Source organism: Oncorhynchus nerka, linkage group LG28, assembly GCF_034236695.1.
Source record: "Oncorhynchus nerka isolate Pitt River linkage group LG28, Oner_Uvic_2.0, whole genome shotgun sequence".
Lineage (NCBI taxonomy): Eukaryota > Metazoa > Chordata > Actinopteri > Salmoniformes > Salmonidae > Oncorhynchus > Oncorhynchus nerka.
Genome location: NC_088423.1, coordinates 14,938,692 through 14,961,597, shown reverse-complemented (window position 1 = coordinate 14,961,597; position 22,906 = coordinate 14,938,692). Strand labels below are relative to the sequence as shown.

General features: G+C 44.3%; 1 protein-coding gene across 3 annotated transcripts in view; it reads left to right on the top strand.

The window, feature by feature from the left end:
* Window positions 1–22,906, top strand: part of LOC115112903 (sorting nexin-29-like) — a 165,739-nt gene that overhangs the window by 120,684 nt on the left and 22,149 nt on the right. For 2 of the 3 annotated variants that reach the window (XM_029639944.2, XM_029639945.2), the window contains one exon: window positions 3,519–3,600. The exons of the other annotated variant lie outside the window; for it this stretch is intronic. In XM_029639944.2, coding sequence (XP_029495804.1) covers window positions 3,519–3,600 — 82 coding nt within the window. The remainder of the gene's footprint in view (window positions 1–3,518; window positions 3,601–22,906) is intronic. 3 annotated transcript variants of the gene reach the window in all.

Below are 22,906 nucleotides of genomic sequence, written 5' to 3'. Positions count from 1 at the left end.
GGGACCGCCGAGTGCTGAAGCGCGTAGCATGTATAAATCGTCTGTTCTCGATTGCAACAGTTACTACAGAGTTCCAAACTGTCTCTGGAAGCAACGTCAGCACATTGACTGTTAGTCGGGAGCTTCATGAAATGGGTTTCCATGGCCGAGCAGCCACATACAAGCATAAGATCACCATGTGCAACGCCAAACGTCGGCTGGTGTAAAGCTCGCCACCATTGAACCCTGGAGCAGTGGAAATGCATTCTCTGGAGTGATGAATAGCGCTTCACCATCTGGCAGTCCGACGTATGAATCTGGGTTTGGCGGATGCCAGGAGAACGCTACCTGCCTGAATGTATATTGCTAACTGTAACATTTGGTGGAGGAGGAATAATGGTCTGGGGCTGTTTTTCATGGTTCAGGCTAGACCCCTTAGTTCCAGTGAAGGGAAATCTTAACGCTAAAGCATACAATGCTATTCTAAATTATTCTGTGCTTTTTGTGGCGACAGTTTGGGGAAGGCCCTTTCCTGTTTCTAATTGCCTAACATCAGTGCCCGACCTCACTAATGCTCCTGTGGCTGAATGGAAGCAAGTCCCCGCAGCAATATTCCAACATCTAGTGGAAAGCCTTCCCAGAAGAGTGGAGGCTGTTATAGCAGCAAAGGGGGGGACCAACTCCATATTCATGCCCAGGATTTTGGAATGAGATGTTGGACTACTTTTGGCCATGTAGTGTACATTACTGTGTATATGCAGGTGTTGTACTAACTGCTAATAGAACCTGGCTAGTACTTTATGATAACTACTTTGAGGTAAAATTGTACTTACTATGACTGTGGTATTTGTCTGTCTCACCCAGCGATCTTAAAGGGCAATTCCACCACTTTTCAACCTAATTTTCATTATCTCCAGTACAGCACCAGTGTCTACATGTGTGAAAATTGCACATTTCTACCATTTTGTAGATGACATCATCAAAAGTTAAAACATTTTAGAAACAGTGATTTTCAAACTCTATGAGATTCGCAGTGTTGAGGGGAGCAAGGAAATACCCTGCCTCTGGCTAGAAATGCCCTGCCTCTGGCTAGATATACCCTGCCTCTGGCTAGATATACCCTGCCTCTGGCTAGATATACCCTGCCTCTGGCTAGAAATACCCTGCCTCTGGCTAGAAATACCCTGCCTCTGGCTAGATATACCCTGCCTCTGGCTAGATATACCCTGCCTCTGGCTAGAAATACCCTGCCTCTGGCTAGAAATGCCCTGCCTCTGGCTAGATATACCCTGCCTCTGGCTAGAAATACCCTCCCTCTGGCTAGATATACCCTGCCTCTGGCTAGAAATACCCTACCTCTGGCTAGATATACCCTGCCTCTGGCTAGAAATACACTGCCTCTGGCTAGATATACCCTGCCTCTGGCTAGATATACCCTGCCTCTGGCTAGATATACCCTGCCTCTGGCTAGATATACCCTGCCTCTGGCTAGAAATACCCTGCCTCTGGCTAAAAATACCCTGCCTCTGGCTAGATATACCCTGCCCCTGGCTAGATATACCCTGCCTCTGGCTAGATATACCCTGCCTCTGGCTAGAAATACCCTGCCTCTGGCTAGAAATACCCTGCCTCTGGCTAGATATACCCTGCCTCTGGCTAAATATACCCTGCCTCTGGCTAAATATACCCTGCCTCTGGCTAGATATACCCTGCCTCTGGCTAGATATACCCTTCCTCTGGCTAGATATACCCTGCCTCTGGCTAGATATACCCTGCCTCTGGCTAGATATACCCTGCCTCTGGCTAGAAACTCGTTCTGTGATGTCAGAGAGAAGCATTTTTTAGGACTATATGTTTTTAACCACGGATCATAGAAACACACCCATCTCAACTCAGATGACGAATAACAGATCTTAGGAACATTACAAAGGAAGACTTTACTTGAGAGAGGAGTATCCCATAGCCAGACGGCTTTTCAACCTAATTTTCATTATCTCCAGTACAGCACCAGTGTCTACATGTGTGAAAATTGCACATTTCTACCATTTTGTAGATGACATCATCAAAAGTTAAAACATTTTAGAAACAGTGATTTTCAAACTCTATGAGATTCGCAGTGTTGAGGGGAGCAAGGAAATACCCTGCCTCTGGCTAGAAATGCCCTGCCTCTGGCTAGATATACCCTGCCTCTGGCTAGATATACCCTGCCTCTGGCTAGATATACCCTGCCTCTGGCTAGAAATACCCTGCCTCTGGCTAGAAATACCCTGCCTCTGGCTAGATATACCCTGCCTCTGGCTAGATATACCCTGCCTCTGGCTAGAAATACCCTGCCTCTGGCTAGAAATGCCCTGCCTCTGGCTAGATATACCCTGCCTCTGGCTAGAAATACCCTCCCTCTGGCTAGATATACCCTGCCTCTGGCTAGAAATACCCTACCTCTGGCTAGATATACCCTGCCTCTGGCTAGAAATACTATATGTTTTTAACCACGGATCATAGAAACACGTAGTTTTCACATATGTAGACACTGCTATGATGCTGGAGATAATGATTATGAGGTTGAAAAGTGGCGTAATTGCGCTTTTAGATGAATGCACTAGCTGTAAGTGTCTCTGGATAAGAGCGTCTGCTAAATGACTACAATTTTCACATGTGTAAATGTCTAGTTGTAAAGAAAGCCTGTTGACACTACAGTAGCTCTCCTGATCCAGGGATGACCCTTGTCTCATTAAGAGAGGAGTGGTAAAACAGAGTTGAGGTGGGCACCCTCATGATGACTGTCCTAATTTGTTTTCCGGTGAATAAAGAACACAGTTCAACCTTTGTGATGAGAGAGGGAGGGAGGCTGTTGCTATGTCACTGTGCTGTTTAAATCAGTTCTGCCCCTCATTAAACATGTCTAACAGGAGTAGAGGTTAAGAGGGCTGTAACACCTGGCTATTACTCGGTGCCTGAAATGGCAGCCTATTCCCTATATAGTGGACTACTTTTGACCAGGGCCCATAGAGCTCTAGTCAAAAGTAGTGTACTATATAAGGGATAGTTTCCGATTTTGAACACACCCTGGGTGTCTGAAACAGTGTGTCCTCTGGGTAACAATTTATCTCCCTTAGGGTTCTTTCCATTTCCTTAATGAAAGGTCTCCTCAAGGAGTTTTAATGTAGGTAGTAGCCCTTTTTTAAATGACATGCTGCCCCTGGGACACCAAGGTAAAAGTTACCATGGTTTTTCTACTCGTCAGACAACTCATCCTGAATTGAATTCTGCTGCTCTATCAATCTCTCCATACATTCATCATGTAGAAGAAACGTTAGTGGGGATGGCGTTTGATCGGAGAGATGTGGATGGGTAGCCAGGCAAACATTGTTGCACTTCATGGTTATAATTCCTGACTGAATAATCTTCGTATAAGCATAGTAATAATAGTGAATTCTTGACATGTCTTGAAGACCCTTACTTTAGTAGTATTTGGAATGAATGATATGTTTCCTGCCATGAATACTCTTTACCCTCTACTGTGTACTTCTCAAACCCAGGGCTCACCGTGCTCTAATCAATGTCTGGATTCCCTCTGTGTTTCTGCAAGGCCGCGCTGCCAACGCTTACCATGTATACCAGGTAAGGGACACACTAACACCGGATCCTAGTGTACTAAACAAACACAAATTCAATTTGCAGATCAAGACATCCTAGTTTTTCTTGTATCCCATTTCTGTGTTAAGTTGTTGAATGGAGTAACTAGTAAACTAACACCCAACATATGCCCTGGCCTAGATAACTGTTTTTTGTTGTACCTAGCACATTGACTAGGTGAGAAACCTTCCTTCCTGTTCTCCCCTGAGGGGAAACATGTCACTGCCCTGCTCGGTTCCACTCCACTCTGTCAGGAAGCGGAGCCACAGTGTATCAAGGTGAAACCAGAAATGATGGGACACGACAGGTGACACGACCTCAGCAGAGAGATAGTCGAGCCTGTTTGGCTGGCTCCCGAACTTAACTTAGATACAAGTCTGCTCTTGTATCTCTGCCACTGCAGTGTGGTGTGAAGACATAACATGCACCCTGGTCAGAGTAGTACAGGCCTGGGAAGCTACCTCCAGATGTGTACCCCCTGATAAGTAGTGACAGGATGTTGGTATTGGAGAGTAAAGTAATGGCTGATATGACATCAATGATCCGATTGGTAGAGAAAGGAATCAGAGGTCATTCAATGTTTTGCTGGGAAGTTCAGTTGATGGATTTAGCATTGAACTTCTATATTCTAGCTAAATGGTTACGTAAATACATTTGAAGTGATTTAATGACACCTGTTGTTATTAGTGCTTAGTATAGCCTCAGACCATGGCTGTATCCTATATAGTCTTTGTTGTCTATGTGGTGTGTTCTCAGGGTTCTATTTGTCTAATAGATCACTATGGAAACATGACTATTATTCTTAATGGACTAGATTGATGAGTACTGTTTGCCAATGTTGGCTGTGTGTGAAAGGGGCTTTGTGTCTTCCTCTCCATGTCTTAAAAACACAGATTTGATGTATCACTGTGTGCCAGATATGTAAAGAAAATAGGTATGTCTGATACAAAAGGTCCATGCACCTGTTCTTGAATAGCATTTCAAAGAGAGACTACTGATATTACAGAAATTGAGTTCTAGAATGTTTTTAATAAACAAAATGTTCCCATTTACAACCAGCCAACCAGGTCACAGCAACTCTGGGCCAGTCATTCCAGACTTCCTGATACTGTACTGTTCCGATGGCAGCAGGGCCTGAAAATCACTACCCGGCAGGAAACAACAACACCAGAATCACGCAGCTCTGTTTCACTCTGTGCTGAAAATGATGGAGAGGAGGGAGAAGAAAAATATATAGAGAGAGGGATAGAGAGATGAGAGACAGAGCAGCGCAGCATTCTTCTCCGGCACTAGATTATAGGACACTTATGGAGGAGGCAAATTGCTTGTTCTCCATTCCCTGTCTTTGTCTTTCTCAAAAGGCACTTTTCTTCTCCGTTGGAAATGACTCTATGCAGACAGAACAAGGTCTGGGATGCCCATAGAGTCAGAGAGAGAGGCTGTGATTGAGTCTCTCTATTATTACTCCTGTTTTGTTCTCCCCACAGATGAGCTCCCCATCCCTCCCCTCTCTCCCTGTCTGACTCCTTTCAAAATGAGAGACTAATGGCAGCTGCAAATTATTGTTGCGTTCTCATACAATACCAACAAGAAGTTATTATAGAAATGTGTGTCGTGGAAAAAATAATAAGAAAAATGTAATTTCCAAACTGCCAGAGAACACACAGAGTAGTTAGAGATTTTACTTTTTAATCTGTGTGAGTTAGAGTAGTAGCCTCCAAGCTGGGGAGCCCTTCTGAGGTTATTCTCTTGTACCTCAGAGAAAAGTAGGAAAGAAAACAAAATATACTGAACAAAAATATAAACGCAACATGCAACAATTTCAAAGAGTTACAGTTCATATAAGGAAATCAATAAATTCATTAGGCCCTAATCTATGGATTTCACATACAGTGTGTACAGTGCCTTCGGAAAGTTTTCAGACCCCTTGACTTTTTCCACATTTTGTTACAGCCTTATTCTAAAATGGATTACATTTTTTAAAATCCTCAGCAATCTCACACAATACCCCATAATGGCAAAGTGAAAACAGGTTTTTAGAAATGATAAAAAGTCTGTAATACCTACATGTTTCAAGCAGACCACAATAGTCCCTGTGCCCAAGGAAGTGAAGGTAACCTACCTAAACGATTACCGCCACATAGCACTCACGTCGGTGGCCATGAAGTGCTTTGAAAGGCTGGTCATGGCTCACATCAACAGCATCATCCCAGATACCCTAGACCCACTTCAATTTGCATACCGACCCCAACAGATCCACAGACGACGCAATCTCAATCGCACTCCACACTGCCCTTTCCCACCTGGACAAAAGGAACACCTACTGTATGTGAGAATGCTGTTTATTCAGCGTTCAACACCATAGTGCCCACAAAGCTCATCACTAAGCTAAGGATCCTGGGTCTTAACACCTCCCTCTGCAACTGGATCCTGAACTTCCTGGATGGCCACCCCCAGGCGGTAAGGGTAGGCAACAACACGTCTGCCACGCTGATCCTCGACACTGGGGCCCCTCAGGGGTGTGTGCTTCGTCCCCTCCTGTACTCCCTGTTCATCCAGGACTGCGTGGCCAATCACGACTCCAACACAATCATTACATTTGGTGACGACACAACAGTGGTAGGCCTGATCACCAACAACGATGAGACGGCCTATAGGGAGGAGGTCAGAGACCTGGCAGAGTGGTGCCAGGACAACAACATCTCCCTCAATGTGAGCAAGACAACGGAGCTGATCGTGGACTACAGGAAAAGGCGGGCCAGACAGGCCCTCATTAACATTGACGGGGCTGTAGTGGAGCTGGTCGAGAGTTTCAAGTTCCTTGGTGTCCACATCACCAACAAACTATCATGGTCCAAACACACCGAGACAGTCGTGAAGAGGGCACGACAACACCTTTTCCCATTCAGGAGACTGAAAAGATTTGGCATGGGTCCCCAGATCCTCAAAAGGTTCTACAGCTGCCCCACCGAGAGCACCCTGACTGGTGGCATCATCACCTGGTATGGCATCTGCTCGGCATCTGACCGTAAGGCGTTATAGAGGGAAGTGTGTATGGCCCAGTACATCACTGGGGCCAAGCTTCCCGCCATCCAGGACCTATATACTAGGCGGTGTCACAGTAAGTGGTACCGGAGCGCCAAGTCTAGGACCAAAAGGCTCCTTAACAGCTTCTAGCCCCAAACCAAAAGACTGCTGAACAATTAATCAAATGGCCACCCGGACTATTTATATTGACATTTGTTTTTACATTGCTGCTAATCACGGTTTATTATCTATGCATAGTCACTTTACCCCTTTCTTAAATGTACAAATTACCTCGACTAACTTGTACCCCCGCACCTTGACTCGGTACCGGTACCCCCTGTATATAGCCTTATTGTTATTTAATTGTGTTACTTTTAATTTGGTGATGGCGGCGGATGAATGGCACAACAATGGACCTCAGGATCTCGTCACGGTATCTCTATGCATTCAAATTTCCATTGATAAAATGCAATTGTTTTCATCGTCCGTAGGTTATGCCTGCCCATACCATTACCCCAGTGGTTGTGAGGCCGGTTGGCCGTACTGCCAAATTCTCTAAAACAAAGTTGGAGGCGGCTTATGGTAGAGAAATTAACATTTAATTCTCTGGCAACAGCTCTGGTGGACATTCCTACAGTCAGCATTCCAATTGCACGCTCCCTCAAAACTTGAGACAACTGTAGCATTGTGTTGTGTGACAAAACTGCACATTTTAGAGTGGCCTGTATAATAATCATGCCGTTTAACCAGCTTCTTGATATGCCACACCTATCAGGTGGATGGATTATCTTGGCAAAGGAGAAATGCTCACTAACTGGGATGTAATCAAATTTGTGCACAACATTTTAGAGAAATAAGCTTTTTGTGAATATTGAACATTTCCTGTTTTTTTTATTTCAGCTCATAAACATGGGACCAACACTTTACATGTTGCGTTTCTATTTTTGTTCAGTGTAATAACAAAAGCTGAAGCCCTTTATTTGCCAGGCGGAGATGATGGATGCACTTTGGTAGTGATAACGCCCTCGCTCCCTCCATCCTCCATCTCTAAACCAGTTGTTTAACTTTCCCAGAGGAAGTCTACTATCAGAGAGGTACTCCAAACGTATCCTACTGTATCTAGATGAATCTGACAGAACCAACATATCAAATCCACATTCCCAGCGTACCAACAACAACAAAAAACAACTCCTAGACACATTGCTCAAAGGAAAGTAAAAGCAATGTTATGGTTCATGGGCAAACTCTGCTTAGTTGAACACACACTGTACACATACACACATTTATTTTACCTTTGGTTGGCTGATGCAAAGCGGACAGGAGATGACATGGTAAAGCCCTGTACTCTAGATGAGCCCCGGCACCCAGAATTCACTGGGTTTTTATTTCTAAATGAGTGATTCCCTTTGATCAGCAAAAAGCTGCTGAGCCAATCGCTTCCACACAAAGTCAGGCGCGCTGCAAACTTTCCCATGTTTTTATAACACTAATGAGATTTGATAACTGTTTTTTTCCCCTCTCTTCCTTCCTGTCTCCCTTTTATTTCAATTCCAAATGTTCCGTGATACCTGATACGACTGTAGTTCCTCAGAGGCAAGCTGAGAGAGTGTGTGTGTGATTGAAATCTAGTCAGACATACTTATCCAGGTGAAAGCTATGATCCTTTATTGATGTCACTAGTTAAATCCACTTCAATCAGTGTAGATGAAGGGGAGGAGACAGGTTAAAGAAGGATTTGTAAGCCTTGAGACATGGATTGTATATTTGTGCCATTCAAAGGATGAATGGGCAAAACAAAAGATTTAAGTGCCTTTGAATGAGGTATGGTAGTAGGTGCCAGGCGCACCGGTTTGAGTGTGTCAAGAACTGCAAAAGTGCTGGGTTTTTCACACTCAACAGTTTCCCATGTGTATCAAGAATGGTCCACCAACAAAAGACATCCTGCCAACTTGACAAAACTGTGGGAAGCATTGGAGTCAACATGGGTCAGCATCTCTGGGTCAGCACCACATTCCCGATGAATTGAGGCTGTTCTGAGGGCAAAAGGGGGTGCGACTCATTACCTTTGGCTTCCTGTTGGAGCCAAACCCTTGGACATGCACATACTGGGAGAATAAAGTGGCCATTACAAAGCATCCAATGTGCGCTCGCTCCCAACACATAGATCCCATAGGTCCCCTTCCCCAGAGAGGTGCACTGTGGGAAAAGTGTTAATGATGATAATCTATATATTGCAATTGACTTCCCAACGCGCTGAGGGGATTGGTGTGCTGGAGGGTTACATAATTTAAAAAATATATATAAATATTTTTACCTTTTTATTTAACTAGGCAAGTCAGTTAAGAACAAATTCTTATTTACAATGACAGCCTACCAAAAGGCCTCCTGCAGGGACGGGGGATTAAAAATCAAAAATACAATAATAATATAGGACAGAACACACATCACGACGAGAGACCCCACAACACTACATAAAGAGAGACCTAAGACTAGGGCTGGGCGATATGGCAAAAATATCATAGTATTTTTCTAATTTGATGGTATTTTATGTTTTTGATTAATAAAAGTTATACATTTCCTTTGAGTAGTGCGTGACCTCAGGGTGGCAACACATGTATTCTACATTTTTTCAATGAGTCTTTCTGCATTCCAATTGTTTTATACTGTTCAATTCAACTTCAACCTAAAATAATTTCCTGCATTTCCAGAAATGACTGCATTTTCTGCATTCATTTGAGATAATTTCCACACTGCCACGATATAGGGGGGAAAACTAGCCCTTATTCTTAACCAAATGTTGCAATTGCGATTTAGATCAAAACACTTGGGTGAACTTTGGGAATCACAGAAATAGAATGTTTATTATAATTCTATAGTTATATAAATAATAGTGGGCACTTTGAATACAGTATTGTTTGACATGACAACGAATGAAAATGCCTTGGACAAGTTATTGTGACAGGGTAGGAACCAAGTGATGTTCAGTGTTTCCTAGGGGACCCTATAATCTTTGCCTACATTAAATCTTTATTCATATAGCCAACATATTCATGCTTTGCTTATTCCTATTTGATTTAGAAGATACTGTTGCGCAAACAACATGCTGATTTAGGCCTCCACCAGCACTGGTATCAGGCTGTATTAGCTAGCTACGTTTGCTCTGACTCAGTACTTGTATTAGCTAGTTAGCTAGCCAGCTAATTAGCGATTTGCATTAGTGGCTAACACGATTTAGCTTAACTTGCTAAGAAAATAGAAAATCTGTTTGCAGATTTAAGAAACACAAACTAGTATTGTACTGTACTGCAGCGCCAGTTGTGCCACCAAAGACTCTGGGTTCGCGCCCAGGCTCTGTCGTAACCGGCCGCGACCGGGAGGTCCGTGGGGCGACGCACAATTGGCCTAGCTTCGTCCGGGTTAGGGAGGGCTTGGCCGGTAGGGATGTCCTTGTCTCACTGCTACTCCTGTGGCGGGCCGGGCGCAGTGCGCGCTAATCAAGGTTTCCAGGTGCACGGTGTTCCCTCCGACACATTGGTGCGGCTGGCTTCCGGGTTGGATGCGCGCTGTGTTAAGAAGCAGTGCGGCTTGGTTGGGTTGTGTATCGGAGGACGCATGACTTTCAACCTTCGTCTCTCCTGAGCCCGTACGGGAGTTGTAGCGATGAGACAAGATAGTAGCTACTAACAATTGGATACCACGAAATTGGGGGAAAAAAGGGGTAAAAAATTAAATAAATAAAAAATACCATGCCGACTGAACGAAAGTGTCTCTGGTCAAGCAACAACAAATGCGCTCCTTGAGTGACTGGGTGGGACTAGGTCTGTGTGTAAAGCAGCGTGGAGAGGGCTGACTCAAGTAGCGGAGTGAACTATAAAAATGGACGTTACACACAGTATCACATTTAACAAACCAAACATTAAAATACTGTTATAGAAAGTAAAGTAAAAACCCAAACCGGTCCATGCATAAATACCGGTATATAGTAAAATATGGTATACCGCCCAGCCCTACCTAAGACAACAACATAGCATGGCAGAAATACAACATGGCAGCAGCACAATGTGGTAGCAGCACAGAACATGGTACAAACGTTTTTGGGCACAGACAACAGCACAAAAGGCAATAAGGTAGAGACAACAATACATCACGCAAAGCTGCCATAACTGTCAGTAAGAGTATCTGTGATTGTGTCTTTGAATGAAGAGATGGAGATAAAACTGTCCAGTTTGAGTGTTTGTTGCAACTCGGTAAAGTCACTAGCTGCAGCGAACTGAAAGGGAAAGGGGGATACCTAGTCAGTTGTACAACTGAATGCCTTCAACTGAAATGTGTCTTCCGCATTTAACCCAATCTGCATCTTCGGAAAAAGGATAGTTCAGTCTGCAGACTCTTTGTGTGTGTGTGTGTGTGTCAGGCCTATGACGGTTATCGGTCGGCCAAATGATCACAGGGGTCACCATTCTAATAGCAAAAAAAATCTTTTTTTTAAACACTTAAAATAAAATTTGTTTTATTTTCATGACTGTCTCATCCTGAACCGTCGCTTACACAGTAGGCGTCCCAGCTCTAGTGTGTGTGTGTTTATTTTACCAAAGCCTGAGAAGCCTATCTCATGGGCTGATGCAGATGAGGGATATCATATATATGCACACACAGTGCCTTTTTTACCATCTTCTACATTGTAGAATAATAGTGAAGACATCAAAACTATGAAATAACACATACAGAATCATATAGTAACCAAAAAAGTGTTATATATTTTATAATATATTTTATATTTGAGATTCTTCAAAGTAGCCACCCTTTGACTTGATGATAGCTTTGCACACTCTTGGCATTCTCTCAACCAGCTTCACCTGGAATGCTTTTCCAACAGTCTTGAAGGAGTTCCCACATATGCTGAGCACTTGTTGGCTGCTTTTCCTTCACTCTGCGGTCTAACTCATCCCTAACCACGTCAATAGGGTTGAGGTCGGATGATTGTGGAGGCCAGGTCATCTGATGCAGTGCATAAGAAAATATTTACGAAATAAACTGAAGTAAAAAATTACGTAACAATAACAAGACTATATACAGGGGTACCGGTTCCGAGTCAATTGCGGGGGGTAAAGGTTAGTCAAGCTAATTTGTACATGTAGGGTAGGGGTAAAGTGACTGCATAGATAATAAGCAGCGAGTAGCAGCAATGTAAAAACAAAGGGGGTGGGGTCAATGTAAATAGTCTGCGTGGCCATTTGATTAATTGTTCAGCTTTCTTATGGCTTGGGGCCAGACGCTGGGTGGTAATAAAGGCCCGTTATTATTGAGATGATAATTATGGTGGTAGTTTTCTGTGATGGATGTTGGTTACAATGATCATTTTTGGTTGTTGCATCGATTAATCATGAATTCAATCTCCATTATAATAGCCAAAGATGGCCTGTGTTAAATTTCCAGCATCAGAAGAACGTACTAGGTTAGTTGGAGAACTAAGAACATTTTGTACGATCTAAAAAACAACTAAATACAGTGGGGCAAAAAAGTATTTAGTCAGCCACCAATTGTGCAAGTTCTCCCACTTAAAAAGATGAGAGAGGCCTGTAATTTTCATCATAGGTACACTTCAACTATGACAGACAAAATGAGAAGGAAAAAAATCCAGAAAATCACAGTAGGATTTTTAATTAATATATTTGCAAATTATGGTGGAAAATAAGTATTTGGTCAATAACAAAAGTTTATCTCAATACTTTGTTATATACCCTTTGTTGGCAATGACAGAGGTCAAACATTTTTTGTAAGTCTTCACAAGGTTTTCACACACTTGCTGGTATTTTGGCCCATTCCTCCATGCAGATCTCCTCTAGAGCAGTGATGTTTTGGGACTGTTGCTGGGCAACACGGACTTTCAACTCCCTCCAAAGATTTTCTATGGGGTTGAGATCTGGAGACTGGCTAGGCCACTCCAGGACCTTGAAATGCTTCTTACGAAGCCACTCCTTCGTTGCCCGGGCGGTGTGTTTGGGATCATTGTCATGCTGAAAGACCCAGCCACGTTTCATCTTCAATGCCCTTGCTGATGGAAGGAGGTTTTCACTCAAAATCTCACGATACATGGCCCCATTCATTCTTTCCTTTACACGGATCAGTCGTCCTGGTCCCTTTGTAGAAAAACAGCCCCAAAGCATTATGTTTCCACCCCCATGCTTCACAGTAGGTATGGTGTTCTTTGGATGCAACTCAGTATTCTTTGTCCTCCAAACACGACGAGTTGAGTTTTTACCAAAAAGTTCTCTTTTGGTTTGATCTGACCATATGACATTCTCCCAATCTTCTTCTGGATCATCCAAATGCTCTCTAGCAAACTTCAGACAGGCCTGGACATGTACTGGCTTAAGCAGGGGGACACGTCTGGCACTGCAGGATTTGAGTCCCTGGCGGCGTAGTGTGTTACTGATGGTAGGCTTTGTTACTTTGGTCCCATCTCTCTGCAGGTCATTCACTAGGTCCCCCTGTGTGGTTCTGGGATTTTTGCTCACCATTCTTGTGATCATTTTGACCCCACTGGGTGAGATCTTGCGTGGAGCCCCAGATCGAGGGAGATTATCAGTGGTCTTGTATGTCTTCCATTTCCTAATAATTCCTCCTGCAGTTGATTTCTTCAAACCAAGCTGCTTACCTATTGCAGATTCAGTCTTCCCAGCCTGGTGCAGGTCTACAATTTTGTTTCTGGTGTCCTTTGACAGCTCTTTGGTCTTGGCCATAGTGGAGTTTGGAGTGTGACTGTTTGAGGTTGTGGACAGGTGTCTTTTATACTGATAACAAGTTCAAACAGGTGCCATTAATACAGGTTACGAGTGGAGGACAGAGGAGCCTCTTAAAGAAGAAGTTACAGGTCTGTGAGAGCCAGAAATCTTGCTTGTTTGTAGGTGACCAAATGCTTATTTTCCACCATAATTTGCAAATAAATTCATTAAAAAATCCTACAATGTGATTTTCTGGAATTTCTTTTCTCATTTTGTCTGTCATAGTTGAAGTGTACCTATGATGAAAATTACAGGCCTCTCTAATCTTTTTAAGTGGGAGAACTTGCACAATTGGTGGCTGACTAAATACTTTTTTGCTCCACTGTACAACTAAACTTCTGGAAGATGTATCAGCCTTTCACTCCTTCTAAAGCCACTTTCTATCACTCTAAATTTCAAGCTTCTGCCCATTGAAATTATTTTCCACCTTCTCAATCCTCAACCGCCTGGACGACTTTGTCAACCACTTTGAAAATAAGGTTGATGACATCCTGTCCTCATTCACTCAGCTTATTGAGTCCACTGGTGCCACTTGCACAAAACTACCCTAAGCCTTGACATCTTTCTCTAGATGAAATCCTGCGACAAGTGAATCTCTGGCCACCCAACAACCTGCACACTCAACCCCATCCCCTCCTCCAGACCATCTCTGGAGACCTTCTACCATTCCTCACTTCCCTCATTAACTCATCCTTGACCACTGACTGCGTGCCCTCTGACATCAAAATGCCCAGTCGCTCCCCTTTTCAAGAAACCAACACTTCGATCCCTCTTATGTCAAAAACTATAGACCTGTATCCCTTTATTGTCTTTCCAAAATACTTGAGCATGCTGTCTCTGACCAACTCTCTCGCTATATCTCTCAGAACAATCTTCTTGACCCTAACCAGTCAGCCTTCAAAGACTGGTCACTCAACTGAGGCTGCTCTCCTCTGTGTCACGGAGGCTCTCTGCTCTTCCAAAGCTGACTCTCTCTCCTCTGTTCTCATCCTCCTAGATCTATCCCCTGCTTTCGACACCCTGAACCATCAGATCCTCTTCTCCACCCTTTCAGGGTTGGGCGACTCAGGCTTTGCACACTCTTGGATTGTATCCTACCTGGCATGCCGCTCCTACGAGGTGTCTGCACCACATGCTCTCAATACTGGTGTCCCCAGGACTCGGTTCTAGGCCCCCTTCTGACACCCAAGCGGCGGCACGCATCTCTGCGTGCCTTGCAGATGTCTCAGCTAGATGTTGGCCCACCACCTCAACCAGACGGAGCTGCTCTTCCTCCTGGTGAAGGGCTGCCCGCTCCAAGATCTCTCCATCACGGTTGACAACTCCACGGTGTCCCCCTCCCAAAGTGCAAAGGGCCCTCTAAGACCATCACTAAGCTCACAGCACTGGGTCTGAACCCCACCCTGTGCAATTGGGTCCTGGACTTCCTGACGGGTCGACCCCAGGTGGTGATGGTAGGCAACAACACCTCCGCCACGCTGATCCTCAACACTGGTGCCCCACAGGGGTAGGTGCTCAGCCCTTTCTTGTACTCCCTGTTCACCCATGACTGCGTGGCCACGCACGTCTCCAACTCAATCAAGTTTGTAGAAGACACAACCGTGGTAGGCCCGATTACCAAAAAGATGAGAAAGCCTACAGGGAGGAGGTGAGGGCCATGGCGGAGTGGTACGAGGAAAATAACCTCTCCTTCAACATCAACAAAACGAAGGAGCTGATCGTGGACTTCAGGGGACAGCCAAGAGAGCACGCCCCCTTCCACATCGACTGGGCTTTCAGACCCCTTGACTTTTTCCACATTTTGTTAGGTTACAGCCTTATCCTAAAATGTATTAAGTTGTTTTTTCCCCTCATCAATCTACACACAATACTCCATAATCACAAAGGAAAACAGGTTCATTGGGTATGACGCTATAAGCTTGGCACATTTGTATTTGGGGAGTTTCTCCCATTCTTCTCTGCAGATCCTCTCAAGCTCTGTCAGGTTGAATGTGGAGAGTTGCTACACAGCTATTTTCAGGTCTCTCCAGAGATGTTAAATTGGATTAAAATCCGGACTCTGGCTGGGCCACTCAATGACATACAGAGACTTGTCCCGAAGCTACTTCTGCGTTGTCTTGGCTGTGTGCTTAGGGTCGTTGTCCTGTTGGAAGGTGAACCTTTGCCCCAGTTTGAGGTCCAGAGATTTCTGCAGCAGGTTTTCATCAAGGATCTCTATTTACTTTGCTCCATTCATCTTTCCCTCAATCCCAACTTGTCTTCCAGTCCCTGCTGCTGAAAAACATCCCCACAGCATGATTTTGCCACCACCATGCTTCACCGTAGGATGGTGCCAGGTTTCAGTCCAGACATGATGCTTGGCGTTCAGGCCAACAAGTTCAATCTTGGTTTCATCAGACCAGATGTCTTTTGGCAAACTCCAAACGGGCTGTCATGTGCATTTTACTGAAGAATGGCATCCGTCTGACCACTCCACCATAAAAGGCTGATTGGTGGAGTGCTGCAGAGATAGTTGTCCTTCTGGAAAGTTTTCCACAGAGGAGCTCTGAATCTCTGTGAGGTGACCATCGGATTCTTGGTCACCTCCCTGACCATGGCCCTTCTCCCCCGATTGCTCAGTTTGGCCGGCCTGCCAGCTCTAGGAGTCTTGGTAGTTCCAAACTTCTTCCATTTAAGAATGATTGAGGCCACTGTGTTCTTGGGGACCTCCAATGCTGCATATCCCTTCCCCAGATCTGTCCCTTGACACAATCCTGTATCTGAGCCCTACGGACAATTCCTTCAACCCCATGGCTTGGTTTTTGCTCTGATACTGTGGGACCTTACAGGGTTGTGCCTTTCCAAATCATGTCCAATCAATTGAATTTACCACCGGTGGACTCCAATCAAGTTGTTGAAAATATATATTTTATTTGACCTATTTGGAGGGAAAAGGGGGAGGCTTGGAAGCCGAAGAACACCATTCCAACCGTGAAGCTCGGGGGTGGCAGCATCATGTTGTGGGGGTGCTTTGCTGCAGGAGGGACTGATTCACTTCACAAAATAGATGGCATCATGAGGAGGAAAATGGAGGGAAATTATGTGGACATCTCAAGACATCAGTCAGGAAGTTAAAAAGAAGTTTGACCCAAGTTAATTAACCAATTTAAAGGCAATGCTACCAAATACTAATTGAGTGCATGTAAACTTCTGACCCACTGGGAATGTGATGAAAGAAAGAAATTCTAAAATAAATAATTCTCTCTACTATTATTCTGACATTTCACATTCTTAAAATAAAGTGGTGATCCTAACTGACCTAAAACAGGGACTTTTTCCTGGGATTAAATGTCAGGAATTGTGAAAAACTAGAGTTTAAATGTATTTGGCTAAGGTATACTGTATGTAAACTTCGACTTCAACTGTAGACCTGTAGTCTATGCTATAGGCTATTTATCTTTTAATGCAGTCATCTCGGTTCTCATTTGAAGCATCTTTTTATCCTCCGCTTGTTTGTAGCCTAACAATTGCAAAGACATTGACGACTTTGTATTTGTTGTCAACTTCATTATGTTTAGCAGAGATCTGTGTATAAAGTGACGCTGTTGGGAAAGAAACGCATCTAATGAAAATGCTTTAGGGAAACCGGGCCTTGGTTAGCTAACTGCTCTATCACTCATGGTGATTTATTTTTGAACAGTAATAGGAATCACGGATAATGAATCATAAACCAGTGGGTCATTTTGCAGACTCATTCAGCAGGATGACTTGACAGATTATGGTTTTAGAATGATGTAAGAGGACACTATCATATTTACATTTTCCCATTGCCAGCCAGCCAGCCTTAGCAGCCTCTGTTATTATGATGATTGACACTAAATGTAAGGATACTAGTCTATGGAAAGCGACTATTTTACTTAAAGGGATAGTTTGGGATTTTGGCAATGAAGCCCTTTATCTACTTCCACAGAGTAGGCTCACAAAACTGCCTCTAAGTCCAAAACCCTGAACTATCCCTTCAAAACAAAGCAGTAAAATAGGTTTAATGACACTGGGAAGGGTATCACTTCCTCCCTCCAACATGCACACATACCCAGAGTACTGCTGACAAATCTTCTGCTGATGATTATCTCCTTATACGCTCTTATCACTCCTCATCCTCCTTCCTTTCTGCAATTCTCCAAATGGATTCTATTTTCTGCCTAATTTGGAAAATGTGTCCCAGAGTGGACGGAGACAGAAAGAAAGAGATGGAGGGATGACAAGCACTCCAACTCCCTGCATGTCCTTTGCTTTACTTTATCCCTCACACATTAAATATGCACAATGCAGGAATCTCTCCGCCATTTCCTGGTCGCTAAAATTCTAATAGTTTGCTAATTTCAGATTGTGAAAAAACAAGCAAGTATAGTGTAGAGCAGGTAATCACAACTGGGGTAGGGTACGCGCAATGCCGTCTGGTACGCCAAATAAAAATGTGATTCATTTTTTTAAATATAAAAAAAATCTTCACATATTCAAACAGTCCATATAGTAAGGCCCACGTCCATAGAGACACATACCAGCTCTACTGGTAGTACTGCTACTACCAGCAGTACGACACCTGCTCCTGTCGACGACACAAGTTGTTCTGATTCCATGAGCACATTCAATGCTGGCATCAGTAATTCTACATTTGTTGTTCGCCCAGCTAGCATAGACACTGACAGTTGTGAATCTGATGCAGCCGAAGAGCTGCTGCCCCCATACCTGGGAAAGCACCGAACAACAGACAGGGACGTTGAACCATCGAAGAGGCGCACATATGATGAGAACTACTCAAGAACACAAAGGCAACCTGCCTAAATGACTACAGACCTGTAGCACTCACGTCCGTAGCCATGAAGTGCTTTGAAAGGCTGGTAATGGCTCACATCAACACCATTATCCCAGAAACCCTAGACCCACTCCAATTTGCATACCACCCAAACAGATCCACAGAGATGCAATCTGTTTTGCACTCCAAACTGCCCTTTACCACATGGACAAAAGGAACACTTATGTGAGAATGCTATTCATTGACTACAGCTCAGCGTTCAACGCTGTCATGTCTTTGGCTATGCCGGATTAAGTGACATGCTATTCTATAAAATAATTTCTCCGTAATTAATATTACCTGATTGAGCTAATCATGTAAATGTAATTAACTAGAGAGTCGGGCACCACAAAATAATATTTATAGAGCTGTTATCTTCCGAATAAACTCTTAAAGACCTAGTAATATTTTACATCAATAGCAGTCAATATTAATCGTCATCTTAATTCAGTCTCATCTGAAAGTTGTAAATTCTTAGTTATCTGCAGGAATCCTGGCTAACAAGTTGAATCAACAATACAAAATTGGGTTTAATTATTTATTTACTAAATACCTAACTAATCACACAGAATTACACATACACATAATTAAATCATAACTTGATTACAAATGACGTCATAAAGGAAAACGTCCCTAGCTGGCGGAACAGATATGACTGCTTGTTACACAAAAGAAGAAAAAAAGGAGGCTGGGTGAAAGTGAAAGAGCGGGAAGACTGAGGAACAAAGGGCGAAGCTGTGCTATCGTAAATACAGTATCTCATGCATTCTAAATTACCGCCCATTTGTAAAAGGAAAATGCAATAAATATTTACTCTGAGCTGCGCTTCGGTAGGTTGGTGGTAGATGGAAGGCCGTTGTTGCCCAACCTAGTCCTTCGTCCTATGAAGAATTTCTCTGCTGGTAAATTGAATACTTTGTAGTAACATCGTTGTGTGGCAGACGGGATACTCTGTCTGTTCCGTCCTAACCCTCATTTGCAGCGGCTGTTGCTAACTCAATGGCTAGGAGGTATCACTTCTGTAGTGAATAAGAGTTTAAAGTTCATACCATTCGCAACCAAAGCTTACGCTGATGTTGGCTTCGTTCTGTAGTTATTATCTGAACCATTCTGACATCGGACCGTCATCCTCACGTCCTCGGAACAGGAGGTTATATTGTCGTCAAGGGCTTTAATAGGAAGGGAGAGGAGGGAGTGTTTGAAAAGTTTTATAGCCCATGTCCCTTCACAGGGGCGGGCCACTGATTGAGCAGAGCCCTATCTTATGAAAACCCAAATCTCACATTTTAGAAGCTAAAATCACATTTCATCCCATCACAAATAATTTCATATTCAAACATTTAAATTGAACAACAATTCCATGTGAATCCAATAATTCTGATGTGTAGACTTTCCACTGTAGAGTTTGTCATCTTATCATTGATGACAATGTCTCAGATGACAACCGAACTGACATCATATTCATTAAGTACCACCGCATATGTTCAGTTGGTCGGCTTACCAGAATATACACTGCTCAAAAAAATAAAGGGAACACTAAAATAACACATCGTAGATCTGAATGAATGAAATATTCTTATTAAATACTTTTTTCTTTACATAGTTGAATGTGCTGACAACAAAATCACACAAAAATGATCAATGGAAATCAAATTTATCAACCCATGGAGGTCTGGATTTGGAGTCCATACTATACTCCAGTCCATACCATACTACAGGCTGATCCTACTTTGATGTAATGTCCTTAAAACAAGTCAAAATGAGGCTCAGTAGTGTGTGTGGCCTCCACGTGCCTGTATGACCTCCCTACAACGCCTGGGCATGCTCCTGATGAGGTGGCGGATGGTCTCCTGAGGGATCTCCCAGACCTGGACTAAAGCATCCGCCAACTCCTGGACAGTCTGTGGTGCAACGTGGCATTGGTGGATGGAGTGAGACATGATGTCCCAGATGTGCTCAATTTGATTCAGGTCTGGGGAACGGGCGGGCCAGTCCATAGCATCAATGCCTTCCTCTTGCAGGAACTGCTGACACACTCCAGCCACATGAGGTCTAGCATTGTCTTGCATTAGGAGGAACCCAGGGCCAACCGCACCAGCATATGGTCTAACAAGGGGTCTGAGGATCTCATCTCTGTACCTAATGGCAGTCAGGCTACCTCTGGCGAGCACATGGAGGGCTGTGCGGCCCCCCAAAGAAATGCCACCCCAGACCATGACTGACCCACCGCTAAACCGGTCATGCTGGAGGATGTTGCAGGCAGTAGAACATTCTCCACGGCGTCTCCAGACTCTGTCACGTCTGTCACATGTGCTCAGTGTGAACCTGCTTTCATCTGTGAAGAGCACAGGGCGCCAGTGGCGAATTTGCCAATCTTGGTGTTCTCTGGCAAATGCCAAACGTCCTGCACGGTGTTGGGCTGTAAGCACAACCCCCACCTGTGGACGTCAGGCCCTCATACCACCCTCATGGAGTCTGTTTCTGACCGTTTGAGCAGACACATGCACATTTGTGGCCTGCTGGAGGTCATTTTGTAGGGCTCTGGCAGTGCTCCTCCTTGCACAAAGGCGGAGGTAGCGGTCCTGCTGCTGGGTTGTTTCCCTCCTATGGCCTCCTCCACGTCTCCTGATGTACTGGCCTGTCTCCTGGTAGCGCCTTCATGCTCTGGACACTACGCTGACAGACACAGCAAACCTTCTTGCCACAGCTCGCATTGATGTGCCATCCTGGATGAGCTGCACTACCTGAGCCACTTGTGTGGGTTGTAGACTCCGTCTCATGCTACCACTAGAGTGAAAGCACTGCCAGCATTCAAAAGTGACCAAAACATCAGCCAGGAAGCATAGGAACTGAGAAGTGGTCTGTGGTCACCACCTGCAGAACCACTCCTTTGTTGGGGGTGTCTTGCTAATTGCCTATAATTTCCACCTGTTGTCTATTCCATTTGCACAACAGCATGTGACATTTATTGTCAATCAGTGTTGCTTCCTAAGTGGACAGTTTGATTTCACAGATGTGTGATTGACTTGGAGTTACATTGTGTTGTTTAAGTGTTCCCTTTATTTTTTTGAGCATTGTATTTCATTTCCCCCCACCTTCTGATGTTCTCAGAATCTCTATTTTAACCAAGGGGTTTACAAATGTAACATCAGTAGGGTAGAGAGAGGAAAAATAGGTATTTATGATTGTCATAAACCTACCCCCCAGACCAACGTCATGACAACACCATAGTACCCTCAAAGCTCATCACTAAGCTAAGGATCCTGGGACTAAACACCTCCCTCTGCAACTGGATCCTGGACTTCCTGATGGGCTGCCCCCAGGTGGTGAGGGTAGGTAGCAACACATCTGCCCCGCTGATCCTCAAAACTGGAGCCCCCCAGGGGTGCGTGCTCAGGTCCCTCCTGTACTCCCTGTTCACCCACGACTGCATGGCCAGGCACGACTCCAACACCATCATTAAGTTTGCAGACGACACAACAGTGGTAGGCCTGATCACCGACAACGACGAGACAGCCTATAGGGAGGAGGTCAGAGACCTGGCCGGGTGGTGCCAGAATAACAACCGCTCTCTCAATGTAACCAAGACTAAGGAGATTATTGTGGACTACAGGACAAGGAGGACCGAGCACGCCCCTATTCTCAGCGACGGGGCTGCAGTGGAGCACATTGAGAGCTTCAAGTTCCTTGGTGTCTACATCACCAACAAACTAGAATGGTCCAAACACACCAAGACAGTCGTGAAGAGGGCACGACAAAGCTTATTCCCCCTCAGGAGACTGAAAAGATTTGGCATGGGTCCTGAGATCCTCAAGGTTCTACAGCTGCAACATCGAGAGCATCCTGACTGGTTGCATCACTGCCTGGTATGGTAATTGCTCGGCCTCCGACCTCAAGGCACGATAGAGGGTAGTGCAGTCTGCCCAGTACATCACTAGGGCTAATTTGCCTGCCATCCAGGACCTCTACACCAGGCGGTGTCAGAGGAAGGCCCTAAAAATTGTCAAAGACCCCAGCCACCCCAGTCATAAACTGTTCTCTCTACTACCGCATGGCAAGCGGTACCGGAGTGCCAAGTCTAGGACAAAAAGGCTTCTCAACAGTTTTGACCCCCAAGCCATAAGACTCCTGAACAGGTAATCAAATGGCTACCTGGACTATTTGCATTCAGTGCCACCCCAAACCCTCTTTTACGCTGCTGCTACTCTCTGTTTATCATATATGCATAGTCACTTTAACTATACATTCATGTACATATGTGCACACTACCTCAATTGGCCCGACCAACCAGTGCTCCCGCACATTGGCTAACCGGGCTATCTGCATTGTGTCCCGCCACCCTCTTTACGCTACTGCTACTCTCTGTTCGTCATATATGCATAGTCACTTCAACCATATCTACATGTACATACTACCTCAATCAGCCTGACTAACCGGTGTCTGTATGTAGCCTTGCTACTGTTTTTCACTGTCTTTTTACTGTTGATTATATTTCTATACTTACCAATTGTTCACCTAATACCTTTTTTGCTCACTATTGGTTAGTAAGCATTTCACTGTAAGGTCTACACCTGTTGTATTCGGCGCACGTGACAAATAAACTTTGATTTGAACTACATTGATTTGGGGTTCACTTATATTGGGA